Raw genomic sequence first — 26,138 nt, 5'->3', positions numbered from 1 at the left:
GTTCTTCTTTTCCTATTTTGATGCCTTTAATTTCTTTCGTCTGTCTAATTGCTCTGGCCAGTGTTTCGAGAACTATGTTGAACAGAAGTGGTGAGAGAGGGCATCCCTGTCTTGTTCCAAAAATGTGGCATTTATACACAATGGAGTATTACTCTGCATTAAAAAATGACAAAATCATAGAATTTACAGGGAAATGGATGGCATTAGAACAGATTATGCTAAGTGAAGCTAGCCAATCCCTAAAAAACAAATGCCAAATGTCTTCTTTGATATAAGGAGAGTAACTAAGAACAGAGTAGGGTCGAAGAGCATGAGAAGAAGATTAACATTAAACAGGGATGAGAGGTGGGAGGGAAAGGGAGAGAGAAGGGAAAATGCATGGAAATTGAAGGAGACCCTCAGAGTTATACAAAAGTACATACAAGAGGAAGTGAGGGGAAGGGGAAAAATAATATAAGGGGGACAAACGAATGTCAGTAGAGGGAGCAGAGAGAGAAGAGGGGAGGGGAGGGGAGGGGAGGGGGGATAGTAGAGGATAGGAAAGGCAGCAGAATACAACAGACACTAGTATGGCAATATGTAAATCAATGGATGTGTAACTGATGTGATTCTGCAATCTGTATATGGGGTAAAAATGGGAGCTCATAACCCACTTGAATCAAATTGTGAAATATGATATATCAAGAACTATGTAATGTTTTGAACAGCCAACAATAAAAAATTAAAAAAAAAATTACTTAATTATTCACTAATCTTAAAAGCAATTAAAAAAAACCTGTGACCCTGCTATGTTATTGGTTTGCATTCCACTATCCATTACTAAATGGTTTTATTCATAAAATCGTACAAACTGCACATACAGAGCTGTCTATATGTTGGGCCTTCGCCCTCTTTTGTCTAATCACAGTTCAACCACACTTCTTTGCATTTTTGTCTCTATCAATAAAAAGCCTTCATGAGTGTTTGTTTTATTTTAATGACTCTATAATTTTCTAGTGTGGATAAATACGATTTATTATCAACATTGTCACAATATTGATATTATTTCCCCATTTCCAAGTATTGGCACCAAACACAAGCCTATAATAACACATCCTTAAATGTAAAACATTTCTATAATCTGGATAGTATTATTTCTGTAATATGAATTCCCAAAAGTGGAATTTCTGAGAAATTTATTTTCTATACAAAAACAAAAACAACAACAAAAACTTAACCTTGTTTCTACCAGCTGCAGATGAAGGTTCTCTTCTCCTATATTCTTCCAGTAATATATCTTACCATAACTTGAATAGCCAATACAGTTGATAGAAGTTTTGTTATGAAACTCTAGAAGCATAATAAGAGATTCCATGGAATTTTGAGCCATCTTAGTATTTCCTCACTAAGAGAAAGAAGCAATATTTTAATACTTCTTGTATTATCCCATAACACTCGGCAAAAGATGATGCGTCTGACTGAACTTTTCCAAGAATGAACAAAGTTCACAGATGTATGATTTGGTTTTAGTATCTAGTGATATTCCTGGGGAAATTATATATCATGGTGCAGTTCTGGCCTCAAAAAGAGGTCACTTGGAGCTTTAAAAATAACAGTGAATTCTGAAATACAGGCATATCAAAGGAGACCCCTTTGGAGGCAGGAAGGGCTAAATTAGAAGCCACACCTCCAGTGTATTATCCACAGGAAATACAATCCCCGTTATTCAGGTCAACTCATGTATCCAGTGAGTTATTAATTTAGTAAGCAACTTTTGAGCTTCACTGGAAGGGAAATTGACCACATTTGAAATTGGACAATAAGAGTTTTGGTGATCAGCCCTATCCCCCTAATGACAGATGTCACAGATCAACCATGGCATACTTACTCTCTGACCTTGGGCAGCCTGAATGTAAACCCCTCTTTCACTACTCCCACCTCACACCCCAGACCCTGTCTCATGAGGGAGCCACTTTCTTCCCAAATTATCAACACAGGATTACTACTATTATTATCCCAGCCAGAAAGTCAAAGTCAGGTTTGTTACCTGTGGCAGCTTGGGAGGCCACAGGCCATGAGAACCTTGGTACATCCCAGTGGGAGGTGCTGGGGAGCTGAAGTGGGGTTCAGGCTGGGGTTGCATAGTCTTAGGAGGGGTCAAAAGAAGCATAGGTTTTTTTCTGAATGTTGCCTAAAATGGAACAACTCTGATTGTTAGAAGTAAGCATGTCCGGTAGACCATAATTTGGGTATGTTTAGAGACACTGAGACACTCTCTGATGGGCATGGCTCTAATAAAAACCAGAAAAGATTGCTCCTATTGAAGTTGTTCCTGGGAGGCTTTCTTTGCCTGTTTTTATAAACTCAGAACAGTTGGCCAGAGCTTTACTGAGTTTATGATCACCTCACATTGAGATTGAAACAAACTTTTTCTGCTTATAGTGCAGTTTATTTTTTAAAAATGTAAATTATGCAAAGTTCCAGGGAGCAATTGACATATTTCTGTTCTACAATTATCTTAAATGTTCTCATATACATGGTGCCAATAATTAATATTCTGTCATACTTATCTACCTCAAACATGTACTTTCACCCAGATGAATTCAGTGCATAATTTACATATCCCCACATCCGCAGGCTCTTTTGCTTCTTATGCTGGTCTTTCCAAACCTTATTCTGTCTCCCCTTGTATTTGCTAAACCATTGTGTGTTGCTAGAGTCATTGCTTTACACAAGGAGTGAGTTTCGGACATAGCAATTCAACTACTGGCCACCATTGCCCTTGTTAATCATCCTGCAGAGAAAATGACAAGTCTAACATGGGATCATGGCAGGTTTTGATTCCTTTCTTGGCATTGTAGAAATGGTGCCAACTATGAATTAGGTCTCAGTCATGTGGATGCCCTGGCATGATGCTTCCAGAAAAATCTTTAGCCAAGCATAGCCTTTGTGGTTATATTAAGAACTGTGTCCAAGTTTATCCGATAAAATAAATAAATAAATAAAAGTGACATGAATGAGATACATGTGTCTCTTCCAGTATGTAGGCATATCCATATGAGATATGTATGTAACACACATATATATCTTATATATACACACATATAAATCACACAGGAAGATTTCTCTGTGTGTGCATTTCTTAAATAATTGATGTTCCTATTAAATGTGGTGGCTGCATGTTTTCCTCCTGCTGAAAATGGACAAATAAATCTTTTCTCAAGTCTTAAGAAGTTTTATTGTCATAAAGAGTGCTATTAATCAGGCATTCATTTTTCTAACAAATGTTGTCACAGATGATGAACTCAGATAAATTGTACTAAAGTTAAAATCAATGATTTTGAAATATGACCTTCAAAGTTTACTTTATAATCAATAACAACAAAGAAAATGCAATATCTTTAGTTACTTTTGAATATATTTTGTAACCAGCTCATCCTGACATTTCACCAGACCGTACCCAGTTTAAAACAAGACTTTCAGAAGTACTTTTAAAAGATTGATTTGGGGGAGCCATATATAAGAAGCTAGAACACTTTCTAATTTGAGTTATCTCCAGATCAGAACCTTTCAGACATGCTCCATGCCTCTGTTTCAAATCTTCATTTACTCATATAATGAAGAAGATGCCAGATTTTAAAATGGCAATAATTCTCATCTTATATAATGGAGCTTTCCAAGTCTGCCTGGGTGTGGGAAGCTGAGCATCATTCTGAACTTTGATCAGGTTCTTCATTTCCCATGATGGATTTCATCTTAAAGGTGACAGTGCTCTGCCTGTGTGGGGACAAGTGCATGGAGAACTGCATACATACATTAAGGGTGTCTGAGTGGCAAACCACTCCCCTTGTGCTAGGCTTGTGAGCGGCAAACCGCTTACCCCATAGGCACAGCCCTGGGCATGAGGCCACATGTTGCAGTCCCTGCGCTTGCTCCATGGCCCACTCCTCTATTGCTCACTGCAAGGACAGTTGGTAAGAAATTGTATTGGTGGCTGCCTGTAATCCGCTTAGCTACGGCCTGAGTATATATACATGGTAACTACACAATAAAATCAGACCTGCTTCCTGCTTGGTCTCTGGAGGTCTTGATTAGTGACTCCACAGCTACACTCTCCTCTCTCCTATTCTGTGGACCTCCTCACTGGACAAGAGAGAGCCTACACATGCCTGCAGCCCTGTAAAGAGGTCAGTGCTTAGCATATGGTATCTTGCAGGGCTGCCATGCACAGAGTACTGGTGAAATTAGGTGCGGATGAATTATCTTTGTGGCAAAGGTGAGATCACCCTCACATTAGAAGTTGTCCTGGTGGCCTGTGTGAGTGCAGCCAGCAGGATCTGAGGGAGTGTTTGGGACGTCCTAAGGTGATAAAGCTGAGGGGAGAGGGCTGACAAAGGGGTGTTGAGGGAGGTGGAGGGTCCATGATTGTCACAGGTTATGCATAGATCCTGTGAAGTCACTGAATCAGCCAAGGCAGGGATGGAGGATGTTATTCCCATTCAAGTGCAAAGAAAAAGTGGCATGTATGTGTGCATACTTTTTTTTTTTGGTACCAGGAATTGAATTTAGGAGTACTTAACAACTGAATCTCACTGTTACTCAACAAAGTTTCTGAGCAACATCCTCGGCCCTTTTTATATATTATTTACTGAAGCTGGCTTTGAACTTGCAATCCTTCTGCCTTAGCCTCCAGAGCAGCTGGGATTACAGGTGTGCACTACTGTTCCCAACACAAATGGCTTATTTTGACAAGGAGTAATTGCTGCAGTATCTATCAGCCCACTGTTGGGGTTGTTGCCACTTGGTTAGAGTGATGCACTCCATGACAGAGCTGGACTCAAATAGACTTTCTAAGTATCCAGCTTACCTGCTACCTCAAACCCTTGTGAAGTAGACTATAGCTAAAGAGGGGCTGAGTTCTGGGCTTTAGTACATAGCATATGTTCATGCTAGAGTGCTTGGGAGAAGAGAGATAATGCCTTCCATTCCCACCTACATCCCCTGTTGTTTTCACACCTAATTCCTGGCCTCTCTGTTTTGCATGACTCATAACTGGTTGCTGAATGAGTCATGGCCCTATGAAGGCAGACTTCCCCTAGAGAACCCTGAAAGCCAGAACTTGTTAGGACCTTAGAACCTAGCTTCACAGTTGTCTGCAGCAGCTGAGGCTCTGGGGTCCACCTGGAGTGAGGGGGTTGCCAGAGCAGAGCCTAGGGGAATGGCAGAAAGTGCATTCTTGTTCTCAGGCCTTTTGTTCTCTAAACATGCTGTGACACAGATGATCACTCTCAGCATTTGCTAGAATCAACGATTCCAGAGTGTTATTTTTTTAAACCAGCTCCCCCAAATAGGGTCCAAACAGAAAGTAAACCCACTGGGAGCACAGCCTCACTTCACACCCATCAGATACCTTCATTGTGAAGGGGACACCTCCCAGGGAGCAGTTCTGTGTGAGTTGTGGCCACAGGACCAGGGGAGTACAGGCTGATGTCACCAGAAACAGGAGCAAGTCCCAACCTGCCTGTGCACCTGGACCTGCACTTATACTCCCACCTTGTTCAGGTGCAGAATGTAAGGAGCCCAGGTAAGCAGCATCCCCACTGGAAGTCCCACACACTAGACATTAGGGAAACACAGAGACCTGAACCAAATGACAAGTGGTGGCCATGTTCAACAATGTTCTATTTATATTTGTAAATATAAATATAATATATTGTAAATCTCTTAGAAGGAAGGAAGATATTTAGGCGTTTTCAAAAAGAGGCCCAGTTGAGCCACGTGCAGTGCCACATTCCTATAATCCCAACAATTCAGAAGGCTGAGGCAGGAGGATCCCAAGTTCAAGACCAGCCTCATCAACTTAGTGAGACCCTAAAATTAAAAACAAAAAATACTGGGAATGTAGCTCAGTAGCAGAGAGCTGCTGGATTCAATTCCCACTACCAAAAAAAAATAAAATTAAAATTAAAAAAAAACAGTTGAGTATAAAGAATTTTGAGAAACTTGAGTTTCCAGTGTTGAAAGATCCTCAGACTTCTCATATTTTCTCCTTCCATGATTTGCTCAAATCACACCCTTATGATCAAGATTCAATTCTTGAATACATTTTTTAAATGAGTACATTATAACTATACATGATAGTGAGATTCATTGTAACATATTCACACATTTACATTCACATTCACATAACATAATTTGGTCAATTTCATTCCCCAGTACACCCCCTTTTGCTCCCTTATACCTTGTCTATTAGCCTCCTTTCCATTTTCATAAGATCCCCCTTTTCTCCCTTTTTTTCTCTTTAGCTTCCCCCAAATAAAAGAAAATAAATGACCCTTGACTTTCTGAGTCTGTTCTAAGTCTGGTTCATTTCACTTAGTGTGATATTCTCTAGTTCCATCCATTTTCCTGCAAATGACATAATTTTATTCTTTTTTTATAGCTAGATAAAACTTCATGTGTAGGATAGACCACATTTTCTTTCTCCATCTGATAATTGATACCTCAGTTGGATCCATACCTTGGCTGTTGTGATTTGTGCTGCTATAAACATGGTTATGTATGTATTGCTTTAGTATGATTACTTTACAATTCTAAAAATGTGACAATGTACCGAGTGATTATCCTTTAGCTCTTATCTACTGGCAGTTTTATCTGGTTATGATTTCTTCTTTTACTAAAATATTTATAAAATATTACTAACTTTGTGTTCACCTGTTTGAATAACTCCCATCAGTTAGCACTATTGAAATGACTCATGATTCACACGACCTTCTAAATAATTAGAACATTTTAAACTCAGAACAAATTTGATGCAGACCCACATTCGCAAATGGCAAAGCAAGACCCAAACACACGTAGTCATCAGCTGTCCTGAACTGCATCTCTTCCTTCTTCTAGATGAGGTTTACTGGAACATGATTACAGTGTGATCGGTTCCAAGGAAATTAGATGTCAGCAAGCCAGATACCATATGAAGCCAAAATCATGTTTACAGATTACAAGTGTCTGACAAATTAGGATTATCTTCCCTGAGCTTTGCAAGGAACGCCAACATCAGAGTAACATCAGAGCCAAGTAGGTGCCCATTAGTAGAGGACGAGGGATGTTCCCTGGGGAAGGGCGAGCAAAAGTTCAGAGCAACTTCTGCTTCTGCTTCTGCTGAGAATGATCTCATCTGTCTCCCATTATTAGAACCACAGTCTCATTACTGTACCTACGGGAACGTGTTCCAAGGGAGAGGAAGATGAATAAACTTAATGCATGAAAGTCTGTACGAGGCAAAAATATATAGCCTGGGTGCTTACAGAGCAGATGAATAACCTCACAAGTCCTGCTTCAACCCACAGAGGAGGGAGCAGGAGAAAGAGAGATGGAGACAGACAGATGGAGAGAGAGAGAGAGAGAGAGAGAGAGAGAGAGAAGAAAGGGAAAGGGATGAGAGGGAGGGAGGAACAGTAAGGACAGAAGGGAGGAATGGAGAGAGAAATGTGTAAGAGCCGAAAGTCAGCCAGACATGCCTGTAGTTTCAGCTACTTGGGAGGCTAAGGTAGGAGGATCACTTGAGCCCAGAAATTTGAGGCGAGGCTGGGAAACATAGTGAGACCCCATATTTCAAAAATAAAAATAATTATTAAAAATGAATGATAAATAAGCGAAGAACGCTGAAGCTCTGTCTTCTGAGCACCCTTTCCCACTTGGTTCCTGTGAAGTTCATCCAGAGCTCACCTCCAGACCCCACACTGTTTATCCTCAGGGAATGGCGCCAAGGCTCTCCCATTAGAGACCTGTGGCCAACCCTGGGGATCCTCACACAAGCACAGCGAAGCAGGTACACCTTCCTTCCTCCTGAGACAGTTCAGTCACTAGAGTGGCCTGGTCAGGACCTGGGGTCTGCATTGAGGAAAGGCATCCAACATGCACAACAAAACAGAATATTCCTAATACCTAGAATGCTGCTTCAGAAACCTAACTTGACCTCACAGGGCACAGTTTAGCCATGCCCCAAAAGACTGTATAAAAACAGGGCACTGTGGATGCATTTTCACTGTTAATATTTATTGTTGGATGTCACTAGGCACAGAGTCAAGGAATGGGAAGGAAAGAATCAGAAAAATTGAGATGCTGGACACAGTGTCAAGGTACAAAGGACAAGCCCTGGGAGCCTCTAGTCCTGGTCTGAACACCTGCCTGTGTTTCTTGTTAGCAGGGTGAGTTTGGAAAGCCTTCACCTTCTTATCTTTTAGTTATACATGGCAGTAGAATTCATTTTTACATAATTATAAAAATAGGGAATGTATCGTTTTCTACTTCCCCCATAACTCTACTTCCCCTCCCCTCCCCTTCTCCCTATTCCCTTCCCTCTACTGATCTTTCTGCCATCTAACCATAGCTATTTTTTAAAATTAATTTCCTGTGGGTGTACAAGATGGCGAGATTCATTGTGATATATTTATATATGTACATAGGAAAGTTATGCCAGATTCAATCCACTTTCCTTTTCCAATGCCTCCTCCCTTCCATTCCCTTTTGTCTACTCCACCAAACCTCTATTCTTTTATTTTTATCCCTTGATTATTGTGCATTAGCTTCCACATATCAGAGCAAACATTCAAACTTTGGTTTGGGGGGACTGGCTTATTTCCTTTAGCAAGAAAGTCTCCAGATCCATCCACTTATCAGCAAGTGTCATAAAGTCATTCTTTATGGCTGAGTAATACTCCATTGTGTGTGTACAACACATTTTCTTTATCCATTCATGTGTTGAAGGGCACCTAGGTTGGCTCCATAGCTTAGCTATTGTGAATTGAGCTGCCATAAATACTGAAGTGTCTGTGCCACTGTAGTGTGCTGATTTTAATTCCTTTTGATGTATACTAAGGAGTGGGATAACTGAGTCAAATGGTGGTTCCAGTCCTAGTTTTTTAGAACTATCCATGCTTTCCAGAGTGGCTGCACCAATTTTCAGTTCCACCAGCAATGTATAACTGTACCCTTTTCCCCACATCCTCACCAACATTTGTTGTTACTTGTATTCTTGATACTTGCCATTCTTCCTGGAGTGAGGTGAAATCTCACTATAGTTTTGATTTGCATTTCCCTAATTGCTAGGCGGGCTGAACATTTTTTTCATGCATATTTTGACCATTTGTATTTTTTCTTTTGTTTGGTTCCTTTGCCCATTTGTTGATTGGGCTATTTGTTGTTGTTGTTGTTGTTGTTGTTGTTAATTTTTTTAGTTATCTGTATATCCTGGGTCTTAATGCTCTATCTGAGGAGCATGTGGTAAATATTTTCTCCCATTCTGCAGGCACTTTCTTCATGCTTTTGTTTCCTTTGCTTTTTAGTTCATTTTTTTTTAATTTGATGCCATCCATTTATTGATTTTTCTTATTTTACTTCTTGTACTTTAGGAGTCTTGTTGAGGAATTTGGTTCCTAAGTCGACAAGATAGAGAGTTGGTCCTACATTTTCTTCTAGCAGGAGCATGCTTTCTGGTCTAATACTTTGGCTCTTGATCCAGTTTAAGTTGAGTTTTGTGCAGGGTGAGAGATAGGGTTAAATTTCATTCTACTACATGTGGATTTCCAGTTTTCCCAGCACCATTAGTTAAAGAGGCTATCTTTCTCTCCAATGTATTTTTTGGCAACTTTGTCATATGAGGTAACTGTATTTATATGGGTTTGTCTCCTTGACTTTTATTCTGTTCCATTTGTCTTCTTGCTTGTTTTGGTGCCAATGCCAATGCCATGTAGCATAATTTAAGTTCTGTTATTGTGATGCCCCCCTTTTCTCACTAAGGATTGCTTTGGCTACTCTGGGCCTCTTATTTTTCCAAATAAATTTCCTAGACTGCTTTTTGTATTTCGATGAAGACTATCCTTGGAATTCTGATGTACACTGCATTGAATCCGGATAGTGCTTTTTTTAGTAGGGCCATTTTTACAATATTAATTCGGTCTATCCAAGAACATGGGAGGTCTTATCTTCTAAGCTCTTCCTCAATTTCTTTCTTTAGTGTTCTTTAGTTTTCATTGTAGAAATCCTTCACCTCTTTTGTTGGATTGATTGCTAAGTATTTTTTTAGAAAATATTATAAATAGGATGATTTTCCTGATTTCAGGTGATTCATTGTTGGAATATAGAGATGCAATTGATTTATGAATGTTAATTTTGTATTCTACTAATTTTCTGAACTCATTTATGAACACTATAAGTCTTCTGGCAGAGTTTTTTGGGTCTTCTAAATATAGGATTATGCCATCAGCAAACAGAGATAGTTTGAGCTCTTCTTTTCCTGTCTTCATTTAATTTCTTTCTTTTACCTAATTGCTCAAGGACTGTGTTGTATAGGAGTGGTAAAAGAGGGCATCCCTATCTTGTTCCTGTTTTTAGGGGAAATTCTTTCAGTTTTTTCTCTATTCAGAGTAATGTTGGCCTTGGGTTTGTCATATATAGCTTTTTCAATGTTGAGGTATGTTTCTTCTAGCCCCAATTTTTCTTGTGTTTTGAATGTGAATGGATGCTTTATTTTTTCAAATGCTATTTCTGCATATGTTGAGATAACCATGTGATTCTTGTCTTTGTGTCTATTAATGTGGTTAATTTTATTGATTTTTATATGTTGAACCAACCTTGCATCCCTGGGATGAAACCCACTTGATAATGGAGCACTATCTTTTTAATATATTTTTTGCATGTGATTTGCCAGTATTTTTTAAAATAATATTTGTATCTATGTTCACTAAGGATATTGGTCTGAAGCTTTCTTTTCTTTCTATACCTTTATCTGGTTTTGGTATCAGGATGATACTAACTTCATAGAACGAGTTTGCAAGGAGATCTGGCACTGCTGCCTAGCTCACTTCCATCCTCTTCCAACCTTTCATGTTCTAAGTTAAAAGCCATACACAAGCAATAATGCTATTTTGAAGAAAAGTAAGTTAATGCCTATATCTGCTCGTCCCAGCATCTGGCACAAGTTATATTTTATCAAATATCGACCTGTGGACTCACAGAGGCAGATGCTTTTTGGAGTGTTTGTGAAAAGAGAGGGGACAATTTCAAAGGCCAACCTGTGTAAAAGCTTATCAATATGGGAAATATTTTCCCCTTCTCAAAGGGTAAGTCAATTATCTCTCCTGACAAATTTCACTGAGCACCTGCGATGCGTGCTGCACTGACCTAGACCCAAGGCGAGTGTCGAAGGGCAAGAGAGACCTTTTGGTTCTGATTTCCAGATATTTATAATACGGTTGATACAGCAATGTCTACAAATAACTGGGTGGAAGTGCTGAGTGAGCTGTGAACAGTGACACATTAAATATTATTTATTAAAGTTTGAGGGAATAAGATTCCAGAGGGTTTTGCAGGATGGAGTTACAAAAGATGGGAGGGGATGGCACTGAGAGCTCAGAGTATATCTTTGTTCAAAACTTCTCTTGCTCAAAAACCTAGAATATACAAAGCTTTGTGTGTTTTGTTGTGTGTCCATCCATGACAACATTAAGAAGTCAGTGCAGACCTTATGACACTGTGAATTACACTGGAGAGAAGAAGTGAGGTAGTTACCAAGTGGTTAGATGTGGAGATGTGGGGAGATCGTTTCCAAGGAAAAGGGTTGGCTTTTCTTTTTTCCCCCTTTATTTTCCTTTCCTTCTCCCCTCCCCCACCTCTTCTTTATTTTCCTCTCTTTCTTTTCTTTACACCAAGGGTCCTGTTATGTTGCCCAGGCTAGACTCAAACTCCTGGGCTTTTAGGATCCTCCTGACTCATTCTGTAGATGGGACTCCAGGTATGTGTCACTTGCTTAGCTTCTTAGGGTCAACTTATCTGATCTCAGTGTCTGCACAAAAGGACACATGCAATTGGAGGCTGGACTGGAGGCAAGAGACAAGGTAACTAAAGAATCTACTTTTAATTTGGGCTTAAGTTTACAGAATTAAGCTCTTCTCAGAGGCTCATTGAGACAGTAAGAGAAACCTTGGTGAATATAGCACTTGCCCTCAAAATAATTCCTGAATTGCTGAAGGACACCAGAAAGTCACATGTCTTAGCTATTCTAGAACAGTTCCTTGATAAAATGCATATCTGGCCTCTCCTGCCTCACTGGAATCATTGGTGAGGTATTGGGTCATTTCATTCCTCAATTTGCTTGGTGTTCATGGGACTTCAGAGAGAGAAGCTATAGTGCCCTAATGTTTTAATTGCTTGGAAATGTCTCAAAATGAAACCTAAAATCCTCAAACTAAATTAAAAACAGAGGGCAAATAAAACAATGATTTCAGTGGGAAAACAAGAACTGCAAAATATTGGGTGAGCGTTCTATGTAATTCTGTATTTGTTTATCTGAAGAGTGATGTGCACCCATGGCCAGCGCTGAAGAGAGCCTATGGACTTGTGAGCTCATGTGGCTCTTCTTTCTCCTGCCTTCCCTGCTGGAAAGTGAATGCATTTTAGGGGTGAGGATTCAGTCATAGGATTGAGTGAGTCTCAGGAGCTACTGACCCAAAGAATAATATACAAAACACACAGAGCTGGGCTCTACCTCACAACAGGGCAATTCTGAAAGGGTTAATGGCAGAAATACCACACCTGATGCTGAGATCCAGATGGAGCCTAGTCTGTCACAGGTATCTAAGACATTCCTGAACATTCACGATAGTGCTTCTTTGAGTCTAGTGTTCAGACTGAAGGAAATGGTCTGAATAATTGAGGTGTTGTGATAAATGATAACTTTGGAGGACGATCAAGCTCTGAATCCCTGCTTAAAATAAACACTCAACAAAATTTACAATTATAAATAGTGTATAGTCAACCCTTGGTCTCCATAAGAAGGGTTTAAGGACCCCCACAGGCATCAAAATCTGGGGGATATGCAAGTCCTTTATGTAAAATGGCAAAGTATTTTTATATAACAAGGGAATGTCCTCCTATATCAGTCATCTCTATTTATTTACAGTATCTAATACAAGGTATATACCATGTAAATAATTGTTATATTGTATTGTTTAGAGAATAATGACAAGAAAAAAATCTACACATGTTCAGAACTGAATTAAACTTGTATTAGCTCAATTTCATCACTCCATCATGTAGACATATTTCAGAGCAACATGCTGTACATGATAAGCACATACAATTTTATTTGTCAATCTTTAATATTTTATCAGTGTATTATAGCTATACAGAATAGTGGGGTTCATTTTGACATAATCATACATTCATAGAATATAATTTGGTCCATTTCAGTGCCCAATGCTTCTTCTTTTCCCCTCCTCCTCCCTCTCCCTGTTCCTCTTCTTCTACTCTAATGGTCTTCCTTCTATTATTTATTGTTTTTAAGATTGTCACTCTATAGATATACATAAAGGGAAATTAATGATGGTATATTCATATATGTACATAGCAAATTTTGGTCAATTTCATTCTGCAGTTTCTCCCTTTTTAAAAAAAATGTTTTTGATCTGAGGTTGGTTGAATCTGTAGATACCCATGGATCTGAGGGCCAACTGTATTTAACAGGGTGGTTGCTGTGGTTCCACTGTTCTTATAATAAAATTATATGACAATGAAAATATTTTCAAATATTTGTTTTCACAGTGCTTTTTCCTTGAAACATATTCCTTGAAAATTACTTCTTTCTAATTTCTGACTTGCAAAATACTTTGCTAGATTTGCTTTTTCCTCTCTTGACAAAAATGCAAGAAGATTCAACTATTTTCCCATTTCTCTCAGCTGTTGCATCACATTCTTTTTTAGATCCAAAATGTCCAAAACAATCTAACTCAAAACTGAGATTTCTCATGCATTCAAAGCTCTCTCCTCTCTTCAATTTCAGATGGAGCTGGGAGGAAAGTAGACAGCCACAGGAAGCAGGGTGCACAACAGATCTCCCTGCAAACCCTGGTCCCCACAGCAGTGGGGAATGGGACAGGAACTTCCACAACTTGCAAAGATGCAACAGGAGAGTGAAAATCTGTCCTTCTGAAGGCTCCCCCAGCACAGATGGGCTTTTGTTTTTTAAAAGAATAGCCCTGCAAAATTAAGGAACAATTAGTTCTCAGCAATGGTTTCCCTAGATTTAGCATATGGGATCCATCCCCTCAAGTTGAACATAGTGCTTTTTCAACTATGAGAAAGAGGATATTTTTCAAGGAAACTCACAGTAAGGAAAAAGCATTGTGAAAACAAATATTTGAAAATATTTTTATTGTCATATAATTTTATTATAAGAACAATGGAAATGTGTCATTTAAATGTTGCTCACATCTGTACACTTTTCAAGTTCCTTTATTATAACAGGAAAGATGGAAATGTATAGAAAAATAAACACTGCATAATTGGTGGGTCATATTGAAAAATTAATATTAGGATTAATATTCATAATGATATTTCATAAACAATGTCTCATATTTTTGAGTTTTGTTCTTTTGTTTAGAATGCCTTGGAAAGTAAATATCAGAATACAATGTAAACAATGTAACACATATTTTCAAATTTCCACATTACAGAATGTTAAAAAACAGTTTTCAAATTTTGGGGCATATTTGATCCTATTATTCTCACTAGAATATTATCATTGCTAAAGGGCTTGCTCTATTGGCAGGTTAAATGTTTAAAATGTGTCATATCATATGCATCACCTACTCCTGCATATTTTAAATACAGATAAGCTATTAATAAAGTTGTACTTGTACATCCATGACATACAAGTACTTATATAAAAACCCATTTAAATTCACAACTTCTATTCATAGGGTTAAATGATCATAAGATTTTGAAAATACTAAAAATCTCAAACTGAAAACCAGAAGTGCAAAGACTTGCACAACTGCTAGATGATCCTGACTCTGAAATAAGACCTGTGCACCTGCCCACCATGGGAAGGGGTCTCTAGCCTGTGAACTGCCCCAATGACCTCAGGACACAGCAGAGACATAAGGTTCTGCCCCACAACCTCCCCCAGATGCTTCCTTCAATCTATTCTTTGCTTTCTAGAAAAGAGACTGAACACTGGATTTGAGACTCACCTTAGAGAGTTTAAAATACTTTAAGTGAAGCAGAAAATAGGACTCTGACTTTTTGGTATAAATGTGAATTCAAGGCTGGCTGTTAGTTTTCTGTTTCCCTCCTGAGTGAGGTCAGGTTTCCTCAGGAGCAGTTGCTGAGATGATATTTTCCTGCATGCAATTGATTAGAGAAAAGTCCTGTGAAAATGCAGGAATAGGTGCTAAGAAAGTAGGATAGACAGACAGGAGCACAACATTAGGCAATGTTAAGCAGAGATTCAGGCTCACATTGATGGTTCAGGGAACTCGGGAGCATAAATCGGATCTCAGAGTCTATCCCTCTGGAAGGGCTTTTCTGATTTTGCACCACCAGGATGGCTACTGGCCATCCCAGGGAAGTGAACTCTAAGGTACTTCTGGGTCTCTGAGCTCTTGGGCTGCACAGCTGGATGACATTTCTCTAGATAGTTGAAGTGCATCTGTTAGAGGCAAAGCCAAGGCACAGGCACACAGCAGCTATCAGAGAGGACCCAGGAGATTTGGTGGGAAATCATCACATTTAATCACCTTGCTTGACCAGAGAAATGCTATTTCCTGTATCAACACAACTTTCGGATTATCCATAATTAGTTCACCACTCTCATTTTTCAGAAGTTCACTCAACCACATTGTCATATGGAGAAAGTTAAGGCCAGGTGTCATTTTCTCAGATTTTGTTTTACCAAAAATGAAATGGAAGTATGAAAAATTATATACAGCATCAGCATGAGACGAAATGGTCTAAATGTTATGAATTCATTTTAATACCCAAGATGTATTTAAATAAACACTTTGGAATGTATGCAATACCCTAATCTGCCCCTTTAACTGAGATTTATGAGTATAATGAGTTTTCCCAATAACTCAAGACCATAACTACAAATTTTAAGTACTGTTCAGTGTTGATATACAGAAATACATTCAGAGGCTATTAAGATACTAAAGATACTTGATCTTGAGCTCCTAGTCCCTTTATGACTGGACTATGTTCATCCTTCAAGGGCTTGCTAACATTTCTTGGCTTCTCCTCATCCTATATTGTCAATTTGTGCTGTTGTTGGTGTGTTCCTTAGCTTGCAGCTTCAAGCTTATGTTTTAAGAACTATGATAAATTACCATCCTCTATCTGTCGTTCAACTAGAAGTTGACCAACCTAAGGAGGGGTTGATTCTATCACAAAGTACATCAGCACCAATACATGAAGCTCAAGCCATCTTCTTACCTCCACTCAGACTTCACTTCTTTGTCCTGGTTTGTTTCAATTTGAAGTTTTAGACATGCAAATTAAAGATGTTGTATACTGAGAGCTACAAATCTTCCCCATATAACTAGATCACATCATTTAGACACTAAATTGGAGTGAAAACGGAAGGATATTTATTATAGAATGGGATAAAAGAAAAAGAAACATGAAAGGCCAAGAATCCACTGTTCAAAATATTAGACACACAGTTCATCTGTCCAACATCAGAGCTGACAATGACATGTAAAAGGGATTTGGGGTCTTCAGGTAACAATGTATTTTGGGGTATCTAAGCTAAAATTCTGCCACCCAAGAACAAAAGAGTGTACACAGTCAGAAAGAATCCGCTTGACTTTAAAATCCAGCTTTTCTTTGGGAGTGGAACATTATGGCAGGGTGGAGGGTGGGTATTGAATCCAGGGGCACTTAACTACTGAGCCACATCCTCAGCCTTTATTTATATTTGATTTTGAAACAGGGTCTCACTAAGTTGCTGAGGCTGGCTTTGAACTTCAGATCCTCCAATCTCAGCCTCCGAAGACACTAAGATTATAGGCATGGGCCACCAGGACTGGATAAAATTCAGCTCTTTATGTAAGTTGATAAAAAAAAGACTTGTTTGAGCCAGAGCATCTCTCTCTGCATTTAGGACATTTATTTGTTGAAACTATGCACCCAGCACGAAGCTAAGTCCTTAACCAGAATTGTTACTTTAGGCGATGTACAATTTCACACTGCTGTATGCAGCGACATGCAATAAACGATGACTAGAGACAGTGTCACACAAAGACCCAGGACCCTAGCCTCCAGAAGGCAGGACTCACCACAGAAGTTTGTTCTTGTTTTTCCTGTGATGAAGGAGATGAAACAAAACAAAAAGAAACAAAATGATATTTACTTCTGGATTTACTACAAAATTTCCACTCTGAGTAGCTTTCACAGCTCTATTTAAACATGCTTTTTAAAATATATATATTTTCCTGACTTTGTATCTATAAAATCAGTTTCCTCCCCATTGTACTATTCTAAAATGAGACATGATCCTTTCAAATCAGTGATTCTCATAGCTCAATAGACCTATGCAGCCTTTTAATATAAAGACATTAGCTATTAAACCACTGACATGAAGTTAACAGATAATATATTCTCTTTTATCTGTGATTTTTTAAAAAAAATATTATGCATTAAGTCCAATATAAGAAACAAATAACAATACAGGCATTTCTCAATTTATTGTGTTTTGCTTATTTTATTTTGTAGGTATTGCATTTTGTAAAATTCTAAGAAATCTTGCAACCCTGCATCGAGCAAACGTTTGGCACTTTTTTCTTCTCCAGAAGAAATGAGGTTTTTTAAATTAATTTTAAACCTTGTAAATGTAAAATTCTGTTATTTGTCAGCTTCTAATTTTACAGCCATTTCTGGTTCTTCGGACTTATTTATTGTTTTTTTATATCCATTATTTCCATTGAGAGGCTTATTAATATATACAGTTACACACAATTAGGGATTTTGAAATACAGTCCATTCATAATAAGTTCTTAAATCCTATTTACATTTTGATAATTCTTGCAAGATTTCAAAGCTTTCTCATTATTAACATAGTTTATGCTGGGTATGGTGGCACATACATGTAATCTCAGTAACTTGAGGATCTAAGCAGATAGATTTTGCAAGTGTGAGGCCAGCATCAGCAACTTAGTGAGAATCCTAAGCAATATAGTGAGACCCTGTATCAAATTAAAAACTGAAAAAGGTCTGGGGATGGTGCTCACTGGTTTAAGCCCCATGTGTTCAATCACCTGTAACAAAAAATTTAAAAATGTGTATAAAAGTATAAAATATAGCTCTCGTGGTGATTTACTATCATTGATGTTTGATGTAATGGTTTGGAAGAACAATCTAATCACCCATATAAGACTGTGAACTTAATCTATAAAGGTTGCCTGTTTTCTGACTGCTCCAAGATCAGCTACTCCCCCATCTCTCTTCCCCTTCTTAGGCCTTGTTATTGCCTGACACTTAATAATATTGAACTGAGGCTTACTAATAGCCTTATAATAGCCTCTATGTGATCAAGTGATGGGAAGATTAATTTGATCCCTACCTTCAAATCAAAAGCAAGAAATTATTAACCTTTGTAAGAAAGGCATGTGGAAAGCCACGATCAGCCAGAAGCTGGGACTCCTGTCAAAGAGTTAGACAAGTAGTGAATACAAAAGAAAAATCCTTCAAGGAAATTAAGAGTTCTGTCCAATGAACACACGAATGATAAGAAAGCAAAACACTGTAATTGCTGCTATGGAGAAAGTTCTAGTGTCTGGATGAAAGATCAAACCAGCCACCACATTCCCTTCAACAAAGTCTAATCCAGACCAAGACCCTAACTCTCTACAATGCTATAAAAGCCAAGAGAGGTGAGGAAGCCACAGAAGAAAATCACAAAGCTAGCAGAGGTGGGTTCATGAGGCTTAAGGAAAGGACCTCTCTAGAACATCAAAACAAGATAAAGCAGCAAGTGCCCATGGAGAAGGCACAGCAAGGTACTAAGAAGGTCTAGCAAGGACCATTGATGATGGTGGCTACAGTAAAAAGCAGATTTTCAGTACAGACTAAACAGCTTTATATTGGAAGGAAAAGTCATCTATGACAGAGTAAGGCATCTTTTCATGGCTGTAACAATATAGCTGAAAAAAATCTAAACAAGGAAAGGTTTATTTTGGTTCATGGTTTCAGAGGTTTTAGTCCATGGTTGGCCAGCTCCTTTGGTTTTAGTCATATAACAAGGCAGAAAAAATAAGGGTGGAGGAAAACTTTCACTTCATGACAGCCAGGAAAGAGAAAGAAAGACAGGTAATGGTGACAAGATACAGTCCTCAAGTGACCCCAAGGACACATTCACTTCAGCTGGTCCCACCTGTACAGTTTCCATCAACATCCAATGGTCCCTTCCCCTGTGAATCCATCATTGGGTTAATCTATTGATGAGATCACAGAGCTCAAGATCCCATGAGTTCCCAGAGCCCTCCCTGTAGACACTGCTGCACTGAGGACCAAGCCTTCAAACAGGAGCCTTTGGGGGACATTCTAGAACCAAATATTAACAAGGACTTCCATAGCTAGGCAGGAGAAATGAAGGCCTGATTCAAAGCCTCACAGAACAGGCTGACACGCTTGTTAGGGATTATTCAAAATCAAAAGTCTTACAGAAGGGGTGAATTCGTTGACTAGAAATCCCATGGGGACCTGGATGGGTGGGAGAAAGTCTATAAGAAACTGAATTGCTCTACCCCAGAAAGGGAGCATTCATTGAGCTGAAGGATCCAGAAGGAAAGGACATCATGCACATCCTTGGGTAATCACAAGGGAAACAAGCATCAGTGAGACATGTAAGACCCGAGTGACTCAGTGGGCAGAAGGACAAGCAACAGCAGCCTTTGGGAGTGAAGCCAAGGACATGTCAAGGACAGATGTGCCCAGAGTGGTTTGAAGATGCTGGGGTCACTGCCTCAAAGAAACCTGCTGAGCTAAAGGCCATTAACCCAGCTGTGCCCTGATTGAAGGACTCTTTCATTTACTTTTGCTTTTTCATCTGTTATTTGCTAGATATGGAGGAGGGAGTTACATTGTATGTTTTAGTAGATAACCTGGCACCAAAAGTATGTCCAGAGGAAGGTGAAGTCATGAGTTTACCTCACCTGCTACAATGTGCAGATGTTTTAGGAACGATTGGACTTTGACAGGGAACCTAATTGGGTTATACATCGGCAGTTTTTTGGAGAAACAGTTGTGAACTGTTATAAAATCCAGTGCCCAGGCCTCTCTCAGACCAATAAGACTGATTCCTCCAGTGAGAACAGGTGGTTGAAGTGAGAGCCACACTCTCAGGAGACTGTGCCATGCAGCCAACTGGAAACCATCATCACAGATAATCCTTATCTAGTTTCAAGGGAGCAGGAGAGCTCCTGTCCTCAGAATGACCCCTGAGAATTGCTGACTTGGCCTTGTGATCCTGTAACTTGATTCTGAAGTGACCCACTTGGAATCCCAAGACCAAGAGTAAAGGAACAGATATGAGTGACCATAAGAGAAATTGCTCCTTAGTTAAGCTGCCATTTTGCTCACAGCTTCTCCATTTTAAATGTGATTGACCAATGAATTAAGTAGGGTATAGTGAGAAGGAATGGGTGGCCACATGTTTGTCTACACTTGCCTCATCTGTCCAGCATTGCCAGGTAGGGTGGACTTTTCTGTCTCTGCATCTAAGATTGAAGCCCTGGCTTCATCCAAGGCCACTTGTGCCAACTGTTATAAGCCAGCTCCTGCATGTGAAGCACCCAAGCCTCTTAGAGCCTGTGAATGACAGCCCCCAGAGCAGCTGCAAGAGAATCAGGGAACATGGATGGGAACAGGGAACATCGTCATTGATGGCTGACTACTTCAACAAGAGGGAGATGGTCACAACAATAACAACAAAAAAATCAGATATCCAGGAATAAATTTAGGAAAATACGAAAGGTACAAATACTAAACGTCTTTTTTACTCCACTGAAGGACATGATTAAACACTGAAGGACATGATTAAAGTATGCCTAAGTGAAAAGCTAGAATATTAAATGTTGTCCAGATTTTTCCTAAATTGGAATATAAATATTGAACTGTACTCCTGGTTCAAAAAACAACAGTTCTACTTTCAGAACTAAAAAAATACTTTCTTCTGGAAGAACAAATACATTCAGAAAACAAAATCTAGGAGAGAAAAACACAATTAAGAACATGTCCTTATCTACATGGTGTGGTTGGAAAAAGAAAGAGAAGGCAAGGAAAGAAACAAGGAAGGAAAGGAACAGACACAAATGGGACTGAGATATATAAATGGAACAATGATGCCATGTGAATCTGCTATGGGATCAAAATGATTGTTGACGGCTTTTTAGGAAAACAGACAAAACATTACATGGTTAAAGAATCATTTGGATGGGCTGTGGTTGTGGCTTAGTGGTAGTGTGCTTACCTCACATGTGCGAGGCCCTGGGCACCATAAAAATAAGTAAAATTAAGTTATTGTGTCCTTCTACAACTAAAATATATGTGTGTGTGTGTATAGATATATTTAAAAGACTCATTTGGAAAAAATGAACTTAGACGATATGACAGCATATTGAACATTTTGACTGGATTAATATGCATTCACTGTCTTCGTGTAATAAACTATAACACATCACCACATTGTTTTCGATGAGTGTGTACAAACAATAAGAAAGGTACTATCACTTCTCCCACTCTACAGATGAGACAAGGGAGACTCAGCAAGTGTAAGGTACTGACCTAAGTCAGATCTGGTTAGAATTCACTCCCAGGAGTTCTGGCGCCAAGGATCCTGGGCAACACCACTTTAAACACATACACCCAGAGGCATGTCCCAGACCCTACTGCTGTGTAACAATGCACCTTAACACTTAGTGGAGTGCTAACCAAATGTCCAGGAACTCAGAAAGGCCAGCTGGGCATTTCCTGCTTGGAGTGTCCACATGGTTGCAGGCATATGTCAGCTGGTGCTGCAGTCATCTGGGAACTGAAGGAGGACTGGACATCCATAGTGACCCACTCACCTGTCAGCAGGTGATGCACGTCTTGGCAAGGAGCTTAGCTTGAGTTGTCACCGGAGCACCTCCTGTACATGCATGTATTTGTATGCATTTATTTTTCTGGACCTTTTTAGAGTCAACACTTCAGTGCATCTTCCTCGCAAACATGGACATTCTCTTACCTTATCTATGATTCAGTTTTGAAAATCTGGAGTTAACACTGTCATATTCAGTTAGCTAATTCACAGACTTAAATTTGGTGATGTCCAGTGATGGATGTCCTCGTATGCTGCAGTCAATGTCCTAGTCAGCTGTGGTGTGCAGTCATGTGCCCACTAGGATGACCACATATACACTGTAGTTCCTTAAGAAGGTATCACCTAGTGACATTGTAGGCATAGTAGTTTGTTATGTAGAATATGACATTTGCACAGCGAAATCCTGTAAGGACACATTTCTCAGAGAATGTCCGTGCAGTTAAGCTACACATAAGTGTATAGACTGCTCATTCTGGGTGTCTCAGATTTTTCCTCAGGATGGACCCCATCCAGAGTCCTCTGAATAGGTACCACTCAACATGTCCCGAGTAGCCTTCATTCCCTGTGTATGGCATACACTGTGAGCATTCCCTGGGAGTAGACTCCAGGGACCAGTGTCCCCCACACTGAGACAGTGCATCATGGTGAGTAGTTGGGGGCAACTGAGTGCCCCCTGGGGTTGAGAAGACCTCAGCTGGACACAGCCAGGTGACCATGGACTGAAACTTCTGGAACCATGAGCCAAGATAAAATTTTCTTCTCAGTAGTTCATATCAGGTATTTTGGTCACAGTGATGAAAAGCTGACTAACACACTAGGTAAAGGTATTAACTCAGTGACATAAAGTAACAGCATACATGTGAAAGTGACCTGGAGTGTTGCCAATTAATCCTGCTCTTTTCATTGTAGGTTGTCACTGGGATGAACTACTACTTGGATTTGGAGATGGGTCGAATCACCTGCACTAAGACTCAGTCTGACCTATCTAAATGTGCCTTTGATGATTCACAAGATGAGCAGGTATGTCATTGATGTGGGCCCAGGGCTGATCATGAAGACTTCCATGTGAGCTTGTTTGTATGCTCATGTGTGAGAGTGTCAAGAGATGCATGTGTGTTCATGCATGGGTGCATGTGTTGACTGTGTGTGTAGATGAGTGGGGGAAGCGTGGTGTTTCATGAATAGGTATATGTGAATGTGGGGTGTGTGTGAGTTAATGTACATGTTGACCTGTGCACATGTGGGGTGCTGCAGGAGGGGCCATGTGGGTACACATGATCAACTTGAATTACACAGTGGGTTTTCCCTTCTAATTAGGGTCCCAGGAGGACACTCTTTTGTGTTTGGGTGTTCTGCCTGCTGGCCTGAAGGACATAGCTACAGGATTATTGCTGGAGAGGGAGAAAAATCTCTGTCAATGCCAACTTTGGCCACCTGCCCAGAGCCATGCTGGACAGATTAGGGGCCTGAAAGCAGATGAAACCCTCTGGTGCTGTCCCTGCTTTCTCCGTGCCAGCCTCTCTATGGCCCTGGGGTGAGCTGCCCTCACCTGGTGTACCTTCCCCCGACTCTGCCTATTTCAGTGTTGTTTCCTATGCTGCCACTTCTTCCCTCTGTGCCCCTGTTGGTGCTGGCCTAGGTGCTGGAGGTGGAGGGAGTTGGGACAGTGAGCAGCCTTCCCTGCCCTGCACCCCTGTGTCTCCCACAGCCTGACCCAATCTGCTTCTTAGTCGACTGGAGTTGAGCTGGGGGCAGGTGGATGTGGAATCCTATGAACTGGGGAGAGATTCACATGCCTTCTGGTGGACTTCGAGCAATGGGAGGGTAATGAGTAGATACTGCTGAGTTTGGTTGAATGTCAGATTTGGACTTGGCAAGGGTGGTTGGAGGCTGAGAGTCCCACCTCCGTCATTCTGTACCCCATGTCTGACATCTCAGATTGGACATTTTCCCTGTTAATTGAAACTCACACGGTTTGTCCTTTCTCTTCCCTTTTGCAGAGGACCTTCTGCTCCTTCCAGGTCTACAGTGTGCCCTGGCTGGGCCAAATCTCCGTGACAGAATACAGTTGTCACAATGAGTAAGGGTATGCGCCAGGCAGAGCTGCATTGGTCACCCCTTCCTCATCCCACTCTCCTTTAATGCCCCAAATCCCTGATATCCCCCAGCCCTTATTGTGTCAGCATCAGCAGAACAGTAGAAGTGGCTTCTGTGGACAAGTGTTGAAACCGAATGGCTCTTCCCGTGTTCATTCCTTCTCATTATTTTTCAAACACATTGGTACCTGGCCCATAAGGACCTCTCCTGCCTTGCCAATAAAAAGTGACATGTATTCCTCCTGAGTAGTTGCTGTCTTGGGGGTGCATGCAGGAAGGGTCTGCCGCAGATGGGGAGCTGAGGCCTACGTGTGTGCACTGGGGCCAGTGCTGCCACTTTTTGGGATATCTGGTCTCAGAGGACTGAAGAGAGGTGATGGGGTGGGATTGCAGGTATCCAGCTGCAGCTACTGCTGGGGAATGGAGAAGAGAGAGTAGGGACCTAGACTATCCTTCTGGAAGTCTGGCTGCTGCCTTTGAAAGAAGTTAGATGGTGAGGAGAGTCTGGGCAGTGCCCAGGGTTGGGGGTGGCCTTCTCCATTTATGTACAACTGTGGGCGGCTGGCACTGTCCTGTCCCTGAAAGATTCCAAGAGACTGAACAAACAGTAATTTCTGTCTCCTATCCATGCAAGGTTTAGGCACCTACATGAAACAAAGGCTGAAAATACATTAGTGTGCAGGTAACTGACTGGGGATGTACCAGTCAGAATCCAGAACAGAGCAATGTAATGCAGAGTGGGGGCCTCTGGGATTGGTGCTCAGTAGGGTTCACAGATGGACACTCCCTGCATTATCTTTGCACTTGATTGTAAAACATTCCTTGTGCTCAGCTTTCTTAAGGGATTAAGCATTGAAAACACAAAGAAGTTGACATGCAGTGGACTTGCTTCTGTTTCCAAGAGGAAGTTTTCATTAATATCACCTTGATGTCACTACTGGTGCAAAGAACAGGGATATGTTATCACCAAAAATGGAGATCCTGATGAAATAAAAGATACATGCTTCACTCCTTTCTGCACTGGGGAAAAGGTGAAGCCCTTACAATCCGAGTCACTGGTATAGGGCTCTCAAATTCCTTCTAGGAACTGCATTAGAAACCTTTCTTGCCGTTACTGCTATAATCACCGAAGGTAAAATGATAAACAGAGACCCACAAAGACAGTGAGGCTTGAACTCCAGGAGTTTTGGAGTAGAAAGGGGAGCCCAGCCAGCAAGGTAAAGCGCCCCCTTCCATGGTGCTTCATTTTCTATCTAGCCATTCAGGCACATCCTTCTTACCCCTGATTGGATTTGACTGTGACCAGTGGTCCTGGGGAGGAAGCCCACCTGTTGTATGCACTACATGCTTGGTTTTACATTATTCATTTATTTTCAATGTATACTCTAAGTATATATTTTATATAAGATAATCCCCAGAAATAGGTTCAGTACAGTGTCTTGCTTAGAGTATAACTCAATAAGTTTTAGACAGTTTTCATTAGTGTGGTAATATGTTATGGAGATTTTAAAACATGGCCCTGAGCCTCTTTGCCACTGCTGGCATGGAGGAGTGGGTTCTGTGTCCCTGCCTCTTACCTCTGCCAAGGCTTGTGATTACATCAATAAAAATTGTTCAGGAAGGGAGATGGGTGACCTTGAGGCTTGGGTCAGGAATATTCTCTCCTGAGTTCTCTTGGATCCTCGCCCTTGGGGAAGTGAGGCTCCTTGTGAGGTGCTGAATCTCAAGATTTCCATGCTGAGATACCTTAGGAGGTGCACTGTCTCAGTGTGGGGGACACTGGTCCCTGGAGTCTACTCCCAGGGAATGCTCACAGTGTATGCCATACACAGGGAATGAAGGCTACTCGGGACATGTTGAGTGGTACCTATTCAGAGGACTCTGGATGGGGTCCATCCTGAGGAAAAATCTGAGACACCCAGAATGAGCAGTCTATACACTTATGTGTAGCTTAACTGCACGGACATTCTCTGAGAAATGTGTCCTTACAGGATTTCGCTGTGCAAATGTCATATTCTACATAACAAACTACTATGCCTACAATGTCACTAGGTGATACCTTCTTAAGGAACTACAGTGTATATGTGGTCATCCTAGTGGGCACATGACTGCACACCACAGCTGACTAGGACATTGACTGCAGC

At 40.4% G+C, this 26,138-nt stretch overlaps 1 protein-coding gene across 1 annotated transcript in view; it reads left to right on the top strand.

The window, feature by feature from the left end:
- Positions 1-23,982, top strand: part of LOC124089289 (cystatin-C-like) — an 82,371-nt gene extending 58,389 nt beyond the window's left edge. Inside the window, exons 3-4 of the mRNA XM_046439275.1 lie at positions 22,808-22,918; positions 23,899-23,982. Coding sequence (XP_046295231.1) covers positions 22,808-22,918; positions 23,899-23,982 — 195 coding nt within the window. The remainder of the gene's footprint in view (positions 1-22,807; positions 22,919-23,898) is intronic.
- The last annotated feature ends 2,156 nt before the right edge of the window (positions 23,983-26,138 follow it).

The sequence above is a fragment of the Marmota monax genome, unplaced genomic scaffold (genome assembly GCF_021218885.2).
Source record: "Marmota monax isolate L192 unplaced genomic scaffold, Marmota_monax_Labrador192_F-V1.1 WCK01_AAM20220418_F8-fsc00005, whole genome shotgun sequence".
Lineage (NCBI taxonomy): Eukaryota > Metazoa > Chordata > Mammalia > Rodentia > Sciuridae > Marmota > Marmota monax.
This window is presented reverse-complemented; position numbering and strand designations above follow the sequence as displayed.